Source organism: Heteronotia binoei, chromosome 14, assembly GCF_032191835.1.
Source record: "Heteronotia binoei isolate CCM8104 ecotype False Entrance Well chromosome 14, APGP_CSIRO_Hbin_v1, whole genome shotgun sequence".
NCBI classification, from domain to species: Eukaryota; Metazoa; Chordata; class Lepidosauria; order Squamata; family Gekkonidae; genus Heteronotia; species Heteronotia binoei.
In genome coordinates, this window is record NC_083236.1 from 25,942,667 (window position 1) to 25,958,274 (window position 15,608).

The 15,608-nt window shown below is 41.5% G+C and overlaps 1 protein-coding gene across 1 annotated transcript in view; it reads right to left on the reverse strand.

Annotated features, from left to right (window-relative positions):
- Window positions 1-12,081: 12,081 nt before the first annotated feature.
- CCND2 (cyclin D2) overlaps window positions 12,082-15,608 on the reverse strand; it is a 48,788-nt gene continuing 45,261 nt past the window's right edge. The window contains exon 5 of the mRNA XM_060254103.1: window positions 12,082-12,345. Coding sequence (XP_060110086.1) covers window positions 12,196-12,345 — 150 coding nt within the window. The 3' untranslated portion in view covers window positions 12,082-12,195. The remainder of the gene's footprint in view (window positions 12,346-15,608) is intronic.

Genomic DNA, 15,608 nt, shown 5'->3' on the forward strand with positions numbered 1-15,608 from the left:
CAGATGCTGTGTGTACCTAAAAAAAAGACAAGATTGTGCCATCACAAGAAATTAAGAAATCAAGAGATTTAAGAAGGAGCAGCCTCTTAAATTTGTATACATAGTTTTCCAGGTCTGGGCTGAAAAATTCCTGGATAATTTTGTTTGGGGTGGTGGAATCTGGGGCTTGGGGAAGGGAGGGACTTCAGCAGAGTATAATTCCATAAGGTTCACCCTCCAAAGCACCCGTTTTCTCCAGGGGAACTGATCTGCCTTTTATGGAGATCGGCTGCAATCCCAGGAGGTTGCTGGCCGCCACCTGGAGGTTGACAACCCTACATAAAAATGTTACATGGAGTTTAAAAAAAAACCACACCATCTTTTGTGTGTATTCTTTTGTTGGTGGGATCATCTTCCATTCAGGGTTGTCATCCTTTGAGGGAAATATGTATATGTTGTGAATGGCCTTGAGCCTAGCAGAGAGGTGCGGTAGAAATGTGGGAAAGATTGTCTTTCCACCTCAATTTCTGCATATTTTCTTTTTTCTGTTCCTATCTAAACAAATCGTTACAGGGTTCCATTGGCATCCGTTTATTTAGCATGAGTGCTCATGAGCTCACTTCTTCAGATGCAAGGGAAAGAACAAGAATCATTTATCTCATATTAGTTCAAAAAATTACAGCAGGAGAGGAGTAAATGGGAGAAAACGAGTCAAGAAAAGCCTGGTGTGAATTCTCTAGGTCAGACTCTTGAGGGATTTGAATGGTTTAGGCTGCTATACAGAACATAATGAAAGAGGTCAGAGGCTATATCTACCTATCTAAGCACCCTTTCCCAATGGCCTAGAGATTTTTTATTTTTGTAGGAACCAGGATTTGGATATGGCTTCCATTTCTCATATCCAGTTCCCTTTGCATAGAGTTCACCTCTAGACAAATACTCAACACCCCTAGACAAATACTGGACAGATTTCAGAGAGGCATGGCTTTTGATGGCCCACAAGGTCCCTTCCCCTGATTTAAAGTTCTAATCCAGAGAAAATAAAAGAAGTTAGTGCTGAATTGTATCCCACATAAAGATTATTTACTAGAACCTGATATGTGTCTGATATATCTCCCTGGGGTCTTCTTCATCTTTTGCAAACCCAGTAGTGGCACAGTGACCATGTAGCAGCTTTTGCAAACTGATATCAGTGATCCCATAGCAGCTTTTGCAAACTCATGGCCTTGTTCAAGAGTTTCCTGCTCGCTGTGGATCAGGGCCTACCATCTTGTCCATTTGATCTCACCCAATTCTTACCAAGGCCACCATTGGCTATGGTTTAGTACCCACTTCAGTTCCAGTCCTCTACATAACCTTCTATCTTTCACAGCAACAACATATACTGGAGGAGCTGCCAGGGAAGATTTATTTCAAGATGAATACATGTCTCTTAATCTTGGTTCACTGTTCAAAAGGCTGTTTCCCAGACAGGCACACAGCAGAATGCAACATGATGCACACTGGAGCAAAAAAATCCCCAACTTCAAGTATAGATGGATAGGGGTCTGGACTTGCTGAGACCGAGGAAAAAATATCTTGGGGTCATAGTCAATAGCTCAATGAAAGTGTCAATCCAGGGTGTTGCATCAGTGAAAAAAAGGCAAATTCTGTTTTGGGGATTATAACAAAAAGGACTGAAAACAGAACAGCTGATATGTTCCTGTATAGATCTATGGTGCAGCCTCATTTGGGATACTATGTGCACTTCTGGACACCGTATCTTAAAAAAGCACTAGAGCTGGAAAAAGTACATATGAGGGCAACCAAGGTGACTAGGGAGTTAGAGCACCTTTCTTGTGAGAAAAAGCTGAAGAATCTGGGACTTTTCAGTTTAGATAAGATGGCAGGGGATGGCAGGGAGACATGACAGAGGTTCATAAAATTATGCAGGTTGGCGAGTCTCCCTCTCCCAAAATATTAGAACTTGAGGGGATGCCATGAACCCAACGGGTAGTACAAATAAAAGGAAATGCTTCTTTACATGAGTGATTAAAGTGTGGGTTTCACTGCCAGATGTAGTGATGGCCATCAGTGTTCCCTCTAAACTGAGTTAATGTGAGCTAGCTCACAGGTTCTAAGCCTTCAGCTTGCACACTTTTGTCTTAGCTCAGGATCAATGGCCTCAGAGCAAACTGATTTATGCAGCAGCCAAATTGCTTGCTCGCAACTTTAATGCCAGTAGCTCAAGGAGCAGAATTTCTGATCACAAGACTCCACAGCTTAGAGGGGGCATTGATGGCTATGTGCAGAGACAGCTTTAAAAGGAGATTAAAGGGATTCATGGAGAATAGGTCTATCAGTGGCTGCTAGCCACGGCAACTAAAAAGCACCTCTACATTCAGAGGCAGTAAACCTCAAAATACCAGCACCAGGGGGCAACATTGGGACATGATACCATCTTGCTGGGTCTCCAAAGGAACTGGTTGGCCACTGTGTGAGACAGGGTGCTGGGCTAGATGGACCAGTGCTCTGATCCAGCAGGGCTTTTGTGTTCTTAATCTACAAAAGAAAATTACGAAAGTTGATACTGTGATCTAATTTCTCTGCTGCCATCTTCTGGGATGGAGTGGAACAGAAACATTAACTGCAGCTTGTACACATGGTCTCCCAGCAACCCTCTGAGGTAGAAGCTTGTATTACTTAGAGGCTGCTATCTATGGTGCTAATTTTCCACCCCCATTAGGGAACATTCAAGCATGCAGCTCCCAACATACAGTCTGAAGAACACAGGCCAAGAAAAGCTTTACCGTATAAAAATCGCTTGTCTAGTTTAAACAACGAACGTGATTTGTATGCAATAGCGGATTTCAGAACATACATATAGGTTGGCACCTTTCTTTGGCAAGCTTCTAAAGGGAACACCATTTTCTTTCTTCCACTCTGTCCCTCTGTTCTGCACCTCCAGCCTTTTTCACTTCAAACATACAACCTTGAAGACTATCTTTCGTCTCTTGTATTGTTAGGGAAGTCCACAGCGTATAGCCCAATTATGTCAGATCTTGGAAACTAAGCTGGGTTGTCACTTGGAAAGAAAGCTACCAAGGAAGACTCTGCAAAGGAGGGCAATGGCAAACCACCTCTACTTCTCACTTACCTTGAAAGCCCCTTGCTGGGGAAACCTACTTTTAGTCACCCACACACATCTAGCTATGTATCTTTTCTCCCCCATGAGGACTCAAAGTAGTTTAACAACATTCCCCTCCTCCATTTTATCCTCACAAGCACCCCATAAGCTAGGCTGAGAGCAACCAACCCAGTCACCCTATGTGCTTTCAAGGAAAGGGGGGGGGGGAATTAAACCTGAGTCTCCCAGATTCTTGCCTGACACACTGGGGCAAATTTCTCACCATCTAATGCAAAATTCCTGTCAGTTCTCAGCACATGAGCTTGTTGCCATGTGGTGCAGGGAAGTCTCCCTGATATCAGTACCTATTCATTTCAAGGGCCAATTTAAAGTGATTTTTACCTTTGAAACCCTTTAAAACCTGGAGGGGATTGGTGCCATGTTCCATGAAGGCAGCTGTAAAATGCCACCCATATGCCTGGGGATGTATGTGTGCATGGGAGGTATTTGTGAAGTTCCTGCAATGCGCAAGGAGTTGGACGAGATAATTCTGGAGGTCCCTTCCTACTCTATGATTCTATGAAGGAGCTGAGCAACTGCAGGTCTTTAAAGATGACTTATCTAGTCCCATTTCAGGGTAGCTTCAGGTCCAAAATTGGTTTGGCTGTCCCATTATCATCCATGACCCATCCTACCTTCCCCCCTTTCCTTGTTAACAGGATACCAAAGTTTCTCTTTTGCAAGCACTTATATAACACAACAGTATTTTGTTTGAGATCTCCCAAGGAAAGTTCATAAAGCATATGTGTAAACTGAGGAGAGCTGAGGGATTTCTGAGTTGCCCTACATGGACTGTTTTCCTCATGTTGAAAGCCTCAGGCTCCCCTTTCTTAAAGGTTGCTTGTGGGGTTGCAAAACATGATTCGTTATGACCACAAGAGCCAGTATGGTCTTGGGGTCAGAGCGTTTGGCTAGCACCTGAGTCCAAGGTTTGACTCTTCACTTGTGCTATGGCAACTTCCTGGGTGACCCTGGAAAGGCCACTCAGCGTAATCTACCTCAGAGGGTTGCTGGGAGACCAAAATGGAGAATGATATAAGCCACTTTGGGTTCCCACTGGGGAGAAAGGTGGGGAACAAATGAATAAACGATCCACATTCTAAGTACTTTTAAGCATTATAATTTGAGTGGTGCTCACTTACCGTACCTATTCTGTACAGTTCTCAAACTGTACAAGTGATAGTCTAAGGTAAAAATATATGTAAAACTTCCTCCACTCAATTGCAATTATGTTAAGTAGGGTGTCCCCTGTAGTGTATCCAAAAGTTTGAGCAAATGACTGAAGGGAAGATTCAAACCAGAGGTTTCCTAATTCATAACTGTTTTACAAAGTTACTGATAAGTATCAGGTGAGTTTTTTACTAACCAAGATAGCAAACAAAGAGTCAATCATACAGCATGGCTCAGGAGGGAATATGGCTGTGAACTATACTACTATATATAGCAATGGTGGTCAAACTTGCTTAAGAGCCACATAGAACAAACATCAGATGTTTGAGAGCTACAAGACATGAGCATCAGACGTTTAAGGGAGGGAAGGAAGAGTGAAAAAGAGCCACACGGGGCTCCTGAGCTGCAGTTTGGCCACCCAATATATAGTGTATTTCATCTGTTTGCTATATGTATGATCTTGCTCTCACTGCACTGTTTTCTACTTATGTAATACCATTTCCTTTATTGTATAACACATCATTTCTAATACTGCATGCTTTGCTTCAGATTTTTATAAACCTAATCCCATCACATTATTTATCAGACATCTCCTCCTGTTGACTGCACTGATTTACATCTTGAGTTCCAGTGAGAAAGATAGCCTAGAAATTAACAAATTAAATGAGTAAATAAAATAGGAAATGAATGCTCAGTTTGGACTGCAGGTCTAAGGCCCCTGCCTTAATTTTATTCTTTTCTATTACATTTTTATACAATGACTGCCATTTTTAGGTGCTGACAAAAAAACACACAAACATGAATTTTAAAAAAGAAAAACCAGACTGATTGGGTCAAGGTGAGTTTAATGTCCATATGATATATCTAATCCTGCCAAAAACACAATGCATATAAACCTTCTCATAACTAGTCAAAACACCTGATTATTAACATAGAAGACTTAACAGAAGACCTTTTGGAAGGTAATCAGAAGAGACTACAGTGTTCTTACCCATCAAAAACCAAGCAAGAGTCTCACATACTTGCTAATACATTTTTATACACCCAATCATGTTTATACACATCTGCTAGCATACCCTGACCATATAAAAAACGTCCATACCCCTTAAACACAGCATGTTCGTGAGAGTAACATTGAACTGATATGGCATCACATTTTGTTAAAGCAAACTTGAAAAAAAAAGAAGTTGAGAACAGAGATTGTGCAACTGTCAGTGATTTCTGAGGTAAATGATAATCACAGTGGGGAAAAATACAGTGTTCAAGGTGATTCTGTTGGGAATCTGGTTGCGTCCAGTCAAGAAGAGATTTTGTGTTCTGTCATGGGCATGATCCTCTGGGAGCGTCTTTTGCTCAAGTGCAATTAATTGCAACAGGGTAGTCTTGTATGCTCGCTAAAGGAGCTTCTATTCAGTTCCCATTCATTTTGATGGGGCTTGGGAAGGGATGACTGGCCTTCCTCAACACATGTGCAAAAAGATAGAATAATGTGAAACATGTCCGCCCAAGTCAGGCACCTGCAATTAACAACCAGAGTCAAATGTGGCTCTTTAAAAAAGAAAGTAAGATCTTCTAAGGTAAGTTATATGGGGGGGGGGGGGGTAGGTGGGATGCTAGAATAACTGGTACAAATAGCAGGCTAAAGGATTAAAAAGCTGCTGATAGATACTTTACAGAAAGGGAAATACTAAGTTATCAGTAATCCTAGTGCAAACTATGCACAGATTTATGCCACTAAAACTGCACAAAGTGCTCCTGTATATATTTATTGCTTATTGCGAGGCGTAGCACGTGCCAGTTCCTGAAATACAACTCCACTTCATTTTATTCTTAGAGATTTTATTCTTCATTTGCCATACTCTATTGTAATGTTTATCTTATATCTATTTTGACTTTGCTCAAAACCTTTGGTCAAAGGTAATAATAAAAGCAAAGGATACATGACTCCCAACAACCAGTAGTTAAGGTGCAGAAACTTTACGTAATCAACATGTCATGCCAGTTAGGTCAAATTATATATTTTGAGTTACACAAGTGGGCTTTCTTCTACTGGCTAACTTTAGTAACCTCTTGTTCTGAATTATAATGTAGTTTGACTCTCTTAATAAAAGGTTGCTGACCCCTATCCTAAGTATTTCCTGTTCACATATCCCCTGCATTTCAATCAAGCATATACTTTTGAAAAACTGTAACCCTGTAACTGCAATTCACCATAAAATCTCTCGGGCTTTAATGCGAGTATGACAGAACTCTTCCAGATTCTCAATATTACTGCATTTTTTCCCACTATGGTAAGGATACCAAAGTCCACAAGGGAGCCAAATGACAAAAAGAAAAGTTCCCCATTTGCAGCTGAAACCAGAGCGCTTTTCTTCGGAAAAACATCAGCCCCAGATGCCTCTTCCATTAACTGTTCTGTGTGGCTCTCTGTGGAAAACTGTAAAGTTGTGAGGTAATGTAAAAATGGGAACCAATTTGTTGTCCAGTAAACCTGAGGTAAAATAGAGCAGGAAGTGATAAGAAATTAAAATAAAGAATAACACACTGTATGAGGAGGGAGAAACTGTGCAGGCATTTTCCAGTAAAATCAAAGAAACTCAGCATATCTCCACTTAACCACTTACTTCAGGATCTGAAAATTTAAGCAGTAATATATTATAAAAATGTTTATAAAATAGCAGCACACTCAGTGAAACAATACAGCTAAGTACTGTTAATGTGAAGAATTAAACAAATCGTAGCTTTTTAGCAGCGCAAAATAATCCCCCCTTAGATTCTTACTCCATTTTTCTTACCCTTGACTAGCCAAAAAAACGTGCCAAGAGTCCATTCACTAAAGACTCTTCAGAGCTATCGTGCATTCTCTTGCAGAACATTTTACCTTTAAAAATGCAACGGTTAACAATTCATCCAACAGTTTTACACTGTATATTCAAAACCTGTTAATATAATTGTGCAAGGAGACAAAAAATAATTCACTCATCTCATCTCTTTTGCCAAACTAAAAGCTTTAAAAAAAAAAACGGAGCAGGAAACTAAAAATTCAAGTACAATGAATACACTCTTGTAGTAGTAATAATAATAATAAAATAATAAGAAACAAAGGATAAAAATCACGCAACTTGATGTTTGCTTCCTGTGTGTGTTTTGCAGGAGCAATTGTCTCACTGTTCATAGGTAAGCTCACAGCCAATATTAAGATCTTGCTGAGAATTCAGATTTGTCGTCTGTCATGACTTCCTTTTGGAATGTTGGCATGGGAATGTCACCCGAAGCAGGTGTTTGGAAATTCAAGCAACTTCACAAGTCATTGGGAACACAAGATACCAAAAGAGGAGATATATATGCACATAATTTTAGAAGTCTGTGGCTTGCTTTGCTTGTCATAAGCCATTTCATTTTTTTTCTCCCTTAGGAATAGGTTTTCAAAGTGCTTTTAGAATGAAATGGTTTATAATAATGCTAACTGTGGACTGCAAAAGCTTAAAAACAAACCATACAAGATCTCTTCTTCCAGGAAGACTGGGGAGAAGCAGAGCAAGGGGGAAGAGATCAAACAGCATCCCTTTTAACATAGCAGAACATTGCGTCAAAAAACGAGGAAAGACCGCAAAAACCTACAATCTCTCTCTTTTTGATTTTCTGAAAGTTCAAAATAAACCAAAGAATTTTTTTAAAAAGGAAGATTGACAGGATGTTACTTGAATGATGAGCATGCACCAACCAAAAACAAAGTGTATTCTTGTACAAAACAATTTGCATGCAAGTTTATACATATACACATATCAGGTAAAACCAAGATAGTTACACCCTTATGCCATAATGCTGCAAGGGATTTATTAATTCAGAATCTGTCTTTAGAGCAAGCAAGTTATGAGCTTCCACATGCTCATCCAAGAACACATCTTTTGATGCATATGAAGATTCATCTCTTCCACTGGAGCTGTCAGCATTGACATGACACAGGTGACCCACAACTATAGTTGGAAAAGGGCCTTGGAGCCCAACACTGTTAAACAGTCTGATTGGGAGAGATGTGAGGGCCTTGGCCAAGGGAGGGGGAGAGACATATGTGGGCACATTTCCCCCTTCTCAGGACTTATCTTCAGTTTTTCAATGGAAATTTTGGAAAGCACTAAAAACAAAATCCCCTCTGGAATGCTTTTTTGGAATGAGTGAAATGCTTTTTGAGACAAGATTTTACTCACTCAAGATAACAGCTGCAGAAGATAATTCTTTTGCAAGTGTAGAGACATATACAGTATTATTAAGGATACATTTGTTTTAACTTTGTCCACAATTAATAGGCTATGGATTGGATCCAATCAACTTCTCTGCTCAATCTCAGCAAATTCTTATTATTATTACAGTTCCAGTCCCACATAGCTTTTGTCCTTGCAGGTCCCTTGATCCCTAGCATAGCCTTTTTGGTGGCTGGCTTCAACCCAGTGTATGCGATGGATATGCATCACTGAAGAGTTTAATGTTTTCCACAGTGCAAAGCTAACTGTGCCACTTCTAGCATTTCTCAGGCCCATTACACATGCACATCTTACTGCAGATTTTCAGAGCAGGAAGCCTTTAATCCTGATGTCGGATTCTGTGCCCACCTTGTGCATGATTCTTTTTCCTCTGGTGTATTTATTCTGCATCTACAATTTTAAAAATGCACTTTTCTAAATTAGGGTAGATAGTTACTTGTGATGTGTGGGGGAGTTGCATCAAAACGGGTTTTTAATTTTTTTTTTACTCAATTGCTCTATCGCAGATGCGCAATAGTGTCCAGCAACCACTTTCCATTTAAATCCTCTTGGTTGTGGTATTGTGCCTGCATTTTGTCATTAGTTCCCTGAATGAAAGGAAACAGAAAGGAAGCAGGCAAAGGGGGGAGGGGACCCACTATTGAAACTAACTAAACTTTTTTCTGAAACTGACAAGCAGCTGCCAGCCTAGGAGAGTCTATGCTGTGTTATTGGCCACTGTGAAAAGCGGGCAAGAGTAATACAATCTCATAATATGGGGGAACATGTTGAGTGTACAAAATGCATGGTCAAAGCCACTGACACTGGCATTGCAAGATGTAATCATTGGCAACATGTGTATGCATGTGCACGTGCCTGTGCAAAGTTGGCTGCAACTCTACCACACTTTGCACAGGGTTGCAATTTGTATAACGGAGGAGTCCTCTGGCAGAAACTCTGGAGATCTTTTTTAAACCAGTGCCAACTAATTTTTAAAAATGGGAGGGGGTATTTTTGCTGATGCCCTAGCACAGGTACACCGTAACACTAGTCTCCTGCCCTTCCTTGCAAATTTGCAGGGTTTTCTTTTTGTGATTCTCTAATTTGATCCTGCACACTGGTCATGATCTTGGCAGTTTTTAAAAGCCTGTACTGTATGTGCAGATTGCACTCTTCCTTCAAATGAATCACTCCCAAGCAATTCTTAAGTTCAGCGGTTCACAGAAGGTTCATGTGCCTCAGCCACCATTTTAATGTTAGGCTTCCAGAGGCTGCCAGAATGGTTTCTTCCCCAAAGCCTTAAAGGGAAAACTGTTTTCAAAGCTTTAGCCTTCCTATTCCAGTGTCTTTACATCTCATGTCAATCTCATTCTGCGCTGACAATTCCACCCCCCCCCCCCCACAATTTTGTTTGCATGTAGCACTTAAATAGTTTCCTCCTTTCAAGTCAATACCAGCAGGGAACTAAACCTTGCACAGCTCCTTTTAAACTCCTCCCCCCATCATTTTAATTTTTAAAAATTCAATAATTGAGACTAGCAATAGTCTCATATCACTAGACTCATGCTACTTGTAAAAATAATAATAATTAAAAAAACAAAAGGGAGTGGAGCTTGAACACTGATGAAGTCGGGGGGATGGCAGAAAGTGCAGAGTGGGCAGAACAATCTTTATGTGAGTGACCTTTAAGAGAAGGCCAAAGGAAGGGGGGAATCTGTATGCTTTTGAATTACCCTCGCCCTGAAAGTGAAAAAAGGAGAAAATTGGCACAAAAGCACTCTTTAAAAAACCAGGGAAACAGCGACCAGAAAACGAACTGAGCGCTGAAGGAAGGAAAATTGATGTAGAATGACAAAGAAAACCCAATAGACATGCAGGGTGAAAACGAGGGAAAATACCCATGCATAATAGGCCTTAGATGGTGAAAACTAATATACATGTGCTACAAGTAGCACAAGGAACAGCAATTTGTAGTTCTCTCCAGTTTGAGGTATATTTTCAAATTTGCTTGCAGAAAATTAAGACAATAAGTATAGTATATGCTGAAGTTCTAAGTGGTGCATTTATATTGTTAAACTATCAAAATTTACAGTTAAGGGTTGCTTTAAAAACAGGGTTTGCATTTATTTCAATTTCCCCTCAAATTTCTTTCCCCACGCCCACTCCCGAGCGGGGGGATATTTTCCTCCGTGGCTTCAAAAATTCACCTCTCTACTCTCATTTGCTGACTAGTCATTTTAACATGGTGCCTTTTTCTGCCTCATACCATGAGCCCACAGGAACAACCAGCGTACCCCCCAGGGTAGGACTGCATCCTATATGGAATCTAGACTGACACCATCCTACCAATTTGGCCATGAATCGACCAATCATGTATGTGTGCAGCAGAATACGTTCTGTTGTCTGCCAGACAGCAAGGATCCCTATAGCAAGCAGTATTGCTTTTCATAAAGCGTAATAGACAGACTGCTCAAAGAATTGTATGTAATGCGTGGCAAAATAGCTACCTATATGGCCTCACAACAAAGACAACACCCAGTGGGGGAAGTTCTCCTACCCAAGCCCTGTTGAATCAAGTGGGAATGGTAAAATACCTATGCAAAATAGCTTCCTTCTCAGATATAACTTGCAAGTTTACTTTAGCTTGGCCCACAGCTGAATAAAGAATCTGACAGTTCTGCCAATGAGACTGCTGTTTTCAAAATCACCAGATATATTCTTTTCCACATAAGGGGCATTGGTATATATGGGGAGGAGGGAAATAAAGAGGCAAAAGCCCTGCTAATCTGTCTGCAAAAACAACACAACTTCCTTAGGTACAACCTACGAAACAAGAACAAAAGCTAACAATCAAAACTAACATCAATCAAGGTAGCAGACAAATCAATGTCAAATCTTGTTTGTACCGCATCAAAATGAATACACACTTCCACAAAGAGCATTCATGTCCTGCACCCTAAATATCTTTTGTATTCTCAAAACTCAACTTTTTCAAGAATCTTTTCTTCTATTCTCTTTTCCCACTCACACACACATCCTGCTACCCCATTTTATATCTATTGGTTTTGCAATCCATGTAAGCCATTAAAAATGATTCTCGTTATTCCTTTCTTAATGGAAGGAGTATATGCATCGGGTCATTAACCGCATTTTTTTTTTGAAGTGTTCTCTGCTTTGTTCCTGCAGAGTGCAGGCTCAACTCTTACTAGCTTACTAGCTACTGGAATGCTTTTAGAAGCTTCTCTTGCCACCAGAACATAATCAAAACAGCAACTATAAAGTATATTGTTGTGGAATTCCCTTCTGTTGTACATCATAGGCATTAAATGCTATATATACACGCACGCATACACACACAAACACACACATAAAATCCATCACGGTTGATCACAGTCTGCGAGATGTTTCCTTGCAGAAGCCCACTGAGAGCACAAGCCTGATTTCAGCGGGGCTTGTGCAAGGGAATTTCCCGATGGATTTTGCCTTTGGTGCTTTTTTAAGATCTAAAAAGTTTCAAATACATTCTGTGGGAACATTTTTTTTAATAGAAATGTGCCTGTGTGTGAGAGAGAAGATTTAACACCAAAAAAACAAAAATAAAATGGGGCTGGTGGAACACAACTTTCCATGACGATGTCTTCACAGGTTGATGTCCCTCACATCCGTGGGAGTGCTGGACTGATCCAGCTCATCCATGGTCTTTGAAGCATCGCCTGGGTGCTGTGGGACTTCCTGAAGATTGCTTACTAGAACTGACTCGATCTGTTCTTGACATGCTTTCAGGCAGTCCTAGGAAAACAAAACAACCTGTGTTTTATAGCAACAACAGGCAACATTTCCACAGATCAAATAACGTTCACATGTGTGTACTCATAACACCCCTGTTCCCCCACACCAATAATTTTACTTCTTTTATACCCTGCCTTTCTTCTTAATGGGGACCCAAACTGGCTTACATAATTTTCTTCTCCATTTTATCTCTTAACAACCTACGAAGTAGGTGAGGCTGAGCACGAGTGATTAGTCCAAGGTAACCCGACAAACTCCCGTGCCAGAGTGGGGATTCGAAACTGGATCTCCCAAATCCTAGTCCAGTACTCTAACCACTACACCACACAGGCTCTTATCACTTCCTGAGTAGTGCGATTACACACTGAAAAAGGCTCTTCCCCACCTCAATTGCTTCCACATGGAGATTTTGCTTCAGTTTGGTGGAGCATGGGACAGTTTGCCTGCGGTCCCTTAATCGTTGACTTTCTAGGTTTCCCCCTGGCTTCTGCTCCACTCTTTCCCAAGCCAAACAATTTTCATATTATGCAAATCAGCTCTACTAATTGTATATTTTCTAATGATTTGTCATAGCACAAAAGAGGAGAAGAAGAAGATATTGGATTTATCCCACCCTCCACTCCAAAGAGTCTCAGAGCAGCTCACAATCTCCTTTACCTTCCTCCCCCACAACAGTCACCCTGTGAGGTGGGTGGGGCTGGAGAGGGCTCTCATAGCAGCTGCCCTTTCAAGGACAACCTCTGCCAGAGCTATGGCTGACCCAAGGCCATGCTAGCAGGTGCAAGTGGAAGAGTGGGGAATCAAACCCGGTTCTCCCAGACAAGAGTCCGCACACTTAACCACTACACCAAACTGGCTCTCCAAGGAGCTGGTTTGGTGTAGTGGTTAAGTTGAGAAGGAACAATGAAATGACCTTCTCAACCAACGTTTCTCATGGCAGGAAAAACTGGCTTCCCTTTCTGTAAAATAAAGCAATAACCTAGTAGCACCTTGAAGGCTAACATTTCATTTCAAAATTAACTTCTGTGACACACAAAAGTTCATACTGGAGCCCTGACCTGGTAGCCCAGGCAAGCCTGATCTCAGAAGCTAAGCCGGGTGGACTGTGATTAGTGCAGGGGGGCAGACTTATTCAGCCACCTACTGGAATATCCTCCAGGCCCACAGTAGAGGTCAGTCATCAGAGGCTGACATGATTTCCAGGTGCAGACACACACACACACACACACATGCAAGTTTATACTGAAATAAAATGTACTTATGGTGCCGCTAGATTTTTGTTTGCTTTTGCTACAACTAACACAGCCACCCCCTTTGTGATCTTTTCTTTGAAATGCTTGAAAACCCATTTAGAAGGCGCAGCAAACTATTGTGTCAGATATTAAAAGTCTTCAAGAAGCATGCTCTGTTCATTTGAGTCCATTCTAAAGCTTAAAAGGAAGAAATATCTTTTATATCCCACTTTTCTCTAGCTTAAGGAGTCTCAAAAGTGGCTTACAATTGCCTTGCCTTCTCCTCCCTACATTGAGAGGTAGGTGGGGTTGAGAGAGTTCTGGGAGAACTGTGAATGACCCAAGGTCACTCAGCATGTTCATGTGGAGGAGAAGTGGGGATCAAACCCAGTTCCCCAGATTAGAGTCCACTACTCTTATCTACTACACCATGCCACTCTTAACTACTACACAACACAGCCCTATTCACACATTATGGTGAACACACATGTATATTATAAATGACTTAACATAAATGACTCTGTCGGCCATGTCACTCCAGATGATGGCTGTAGATCTCCTGCTACTACAACTGATCTCCAGGTGACAGAGATCAGTTCACCTGGAAAAAATAGCCACTCTGAAAGCTACGCTCTATGTCATTATACTCCACAGAAGTCCCTCCCCTCCCCAAACCCCAGGCTTCACCTCCAAAATCTCTATGTATTTCCCAACCTGGGAACCCTATAACCTGATTGTCTGCTCAGGCCAGCACAACGAGAGTGCTGAGGCACTGTAGGATCTGGGCTCACTCCCAGCCATTAGGAGCATGACAGAAGACTGGCTTTTCCTCATCCACCCATGCCAAGGACCACCTCTTCCTTTACTATCTAACCCATCCAGTAAGGTCTACCTCACAAGCCCTGCTCTCTGTTCCCCTGCCTCCAATGGTGAGGTGGGTGGTGACGACAGAAAGGGTGTTTTCTGTGGTTGCACCATGCCTCCGGAATTCTCTCCCTGCTCCTTGAGTCTCGCCTAGCACCTATGTTATTTTCTTGTAGGTGCCAGACCAAAATGTTTTTTTTACCCAGGCTTTTTACTAAGGGATTAATCTTTTAAAAATCATTTCAAAGTGAGCTTTTAGTCTAAAAATTGTGCTGTTCGTTTTAAACTCTTAATGACTTGTTTTGTATTCTCTGGCTTTTTTAATGCTGGGTTTAGATGGTTGGAGTGGTGGTATAAAAATTCCATAAAATAAATGAATTTTATTAAATTAATGTAACCACTGGCCAAGTTCAGGCCAAGTTCCTGTGGTGTTGCCAGTAGTGTAGTCAGATACCTTGTGGCAACCAGTCGGAAGGGGGAAGGGAGTAGGAGCTTCCCAGCATCAAAGAGAGTGTTTAGTTATGGAGGCAGACATCGTCAGAAGTGATGTCATCATGTTGCTAGTGACATGGGGATGCTGTGGTATTTGGGCAAAAATTGAATGTTAGAAGTCATTTTTGCCATAGAGTTTTTGCCCAAATACCAAGCATCCTTACATCACTGGAATGACATCACTTCTGGGGCACCCTGGAAGTGACATCGCTGCATTGCTGGCCTATGCCCTCCTTTTCCTACCGGTAAATCCTCTCACTGGCCAGCTGATTGGCAGCAGGTGGAAGAGCCCTGTGGTAGGAGATCCCCGGCCTCCAGTGAGGGGCCTGGCAAGCCTCATTGCTATAAGGATCCAAATACTTAGGATGTGGTATTAAGCTTGGAGTGACAAAAATATCTTGAACTAGCCTGGCTGACAAAACTCATTAAAAGAATGCTGAATTATACATCTGTCACCAATATACTACGTGGCTTCTGAACTCCATTTTTAGTTCCTTTCCAGGTGTTCAGCTGTCACACTCCAGTTACGTTGAGAATATGTGTCGTCATTCTCCTCAGTATGAGCTGTTCATGCATCCACTGTAGCATAGATCGGGGCAGTATCCCAATTGATGACAATTTAGAACCAAGACAAGGGGATCTTCACATAGGGGGAGGGGGGGGGTAGACTCACTT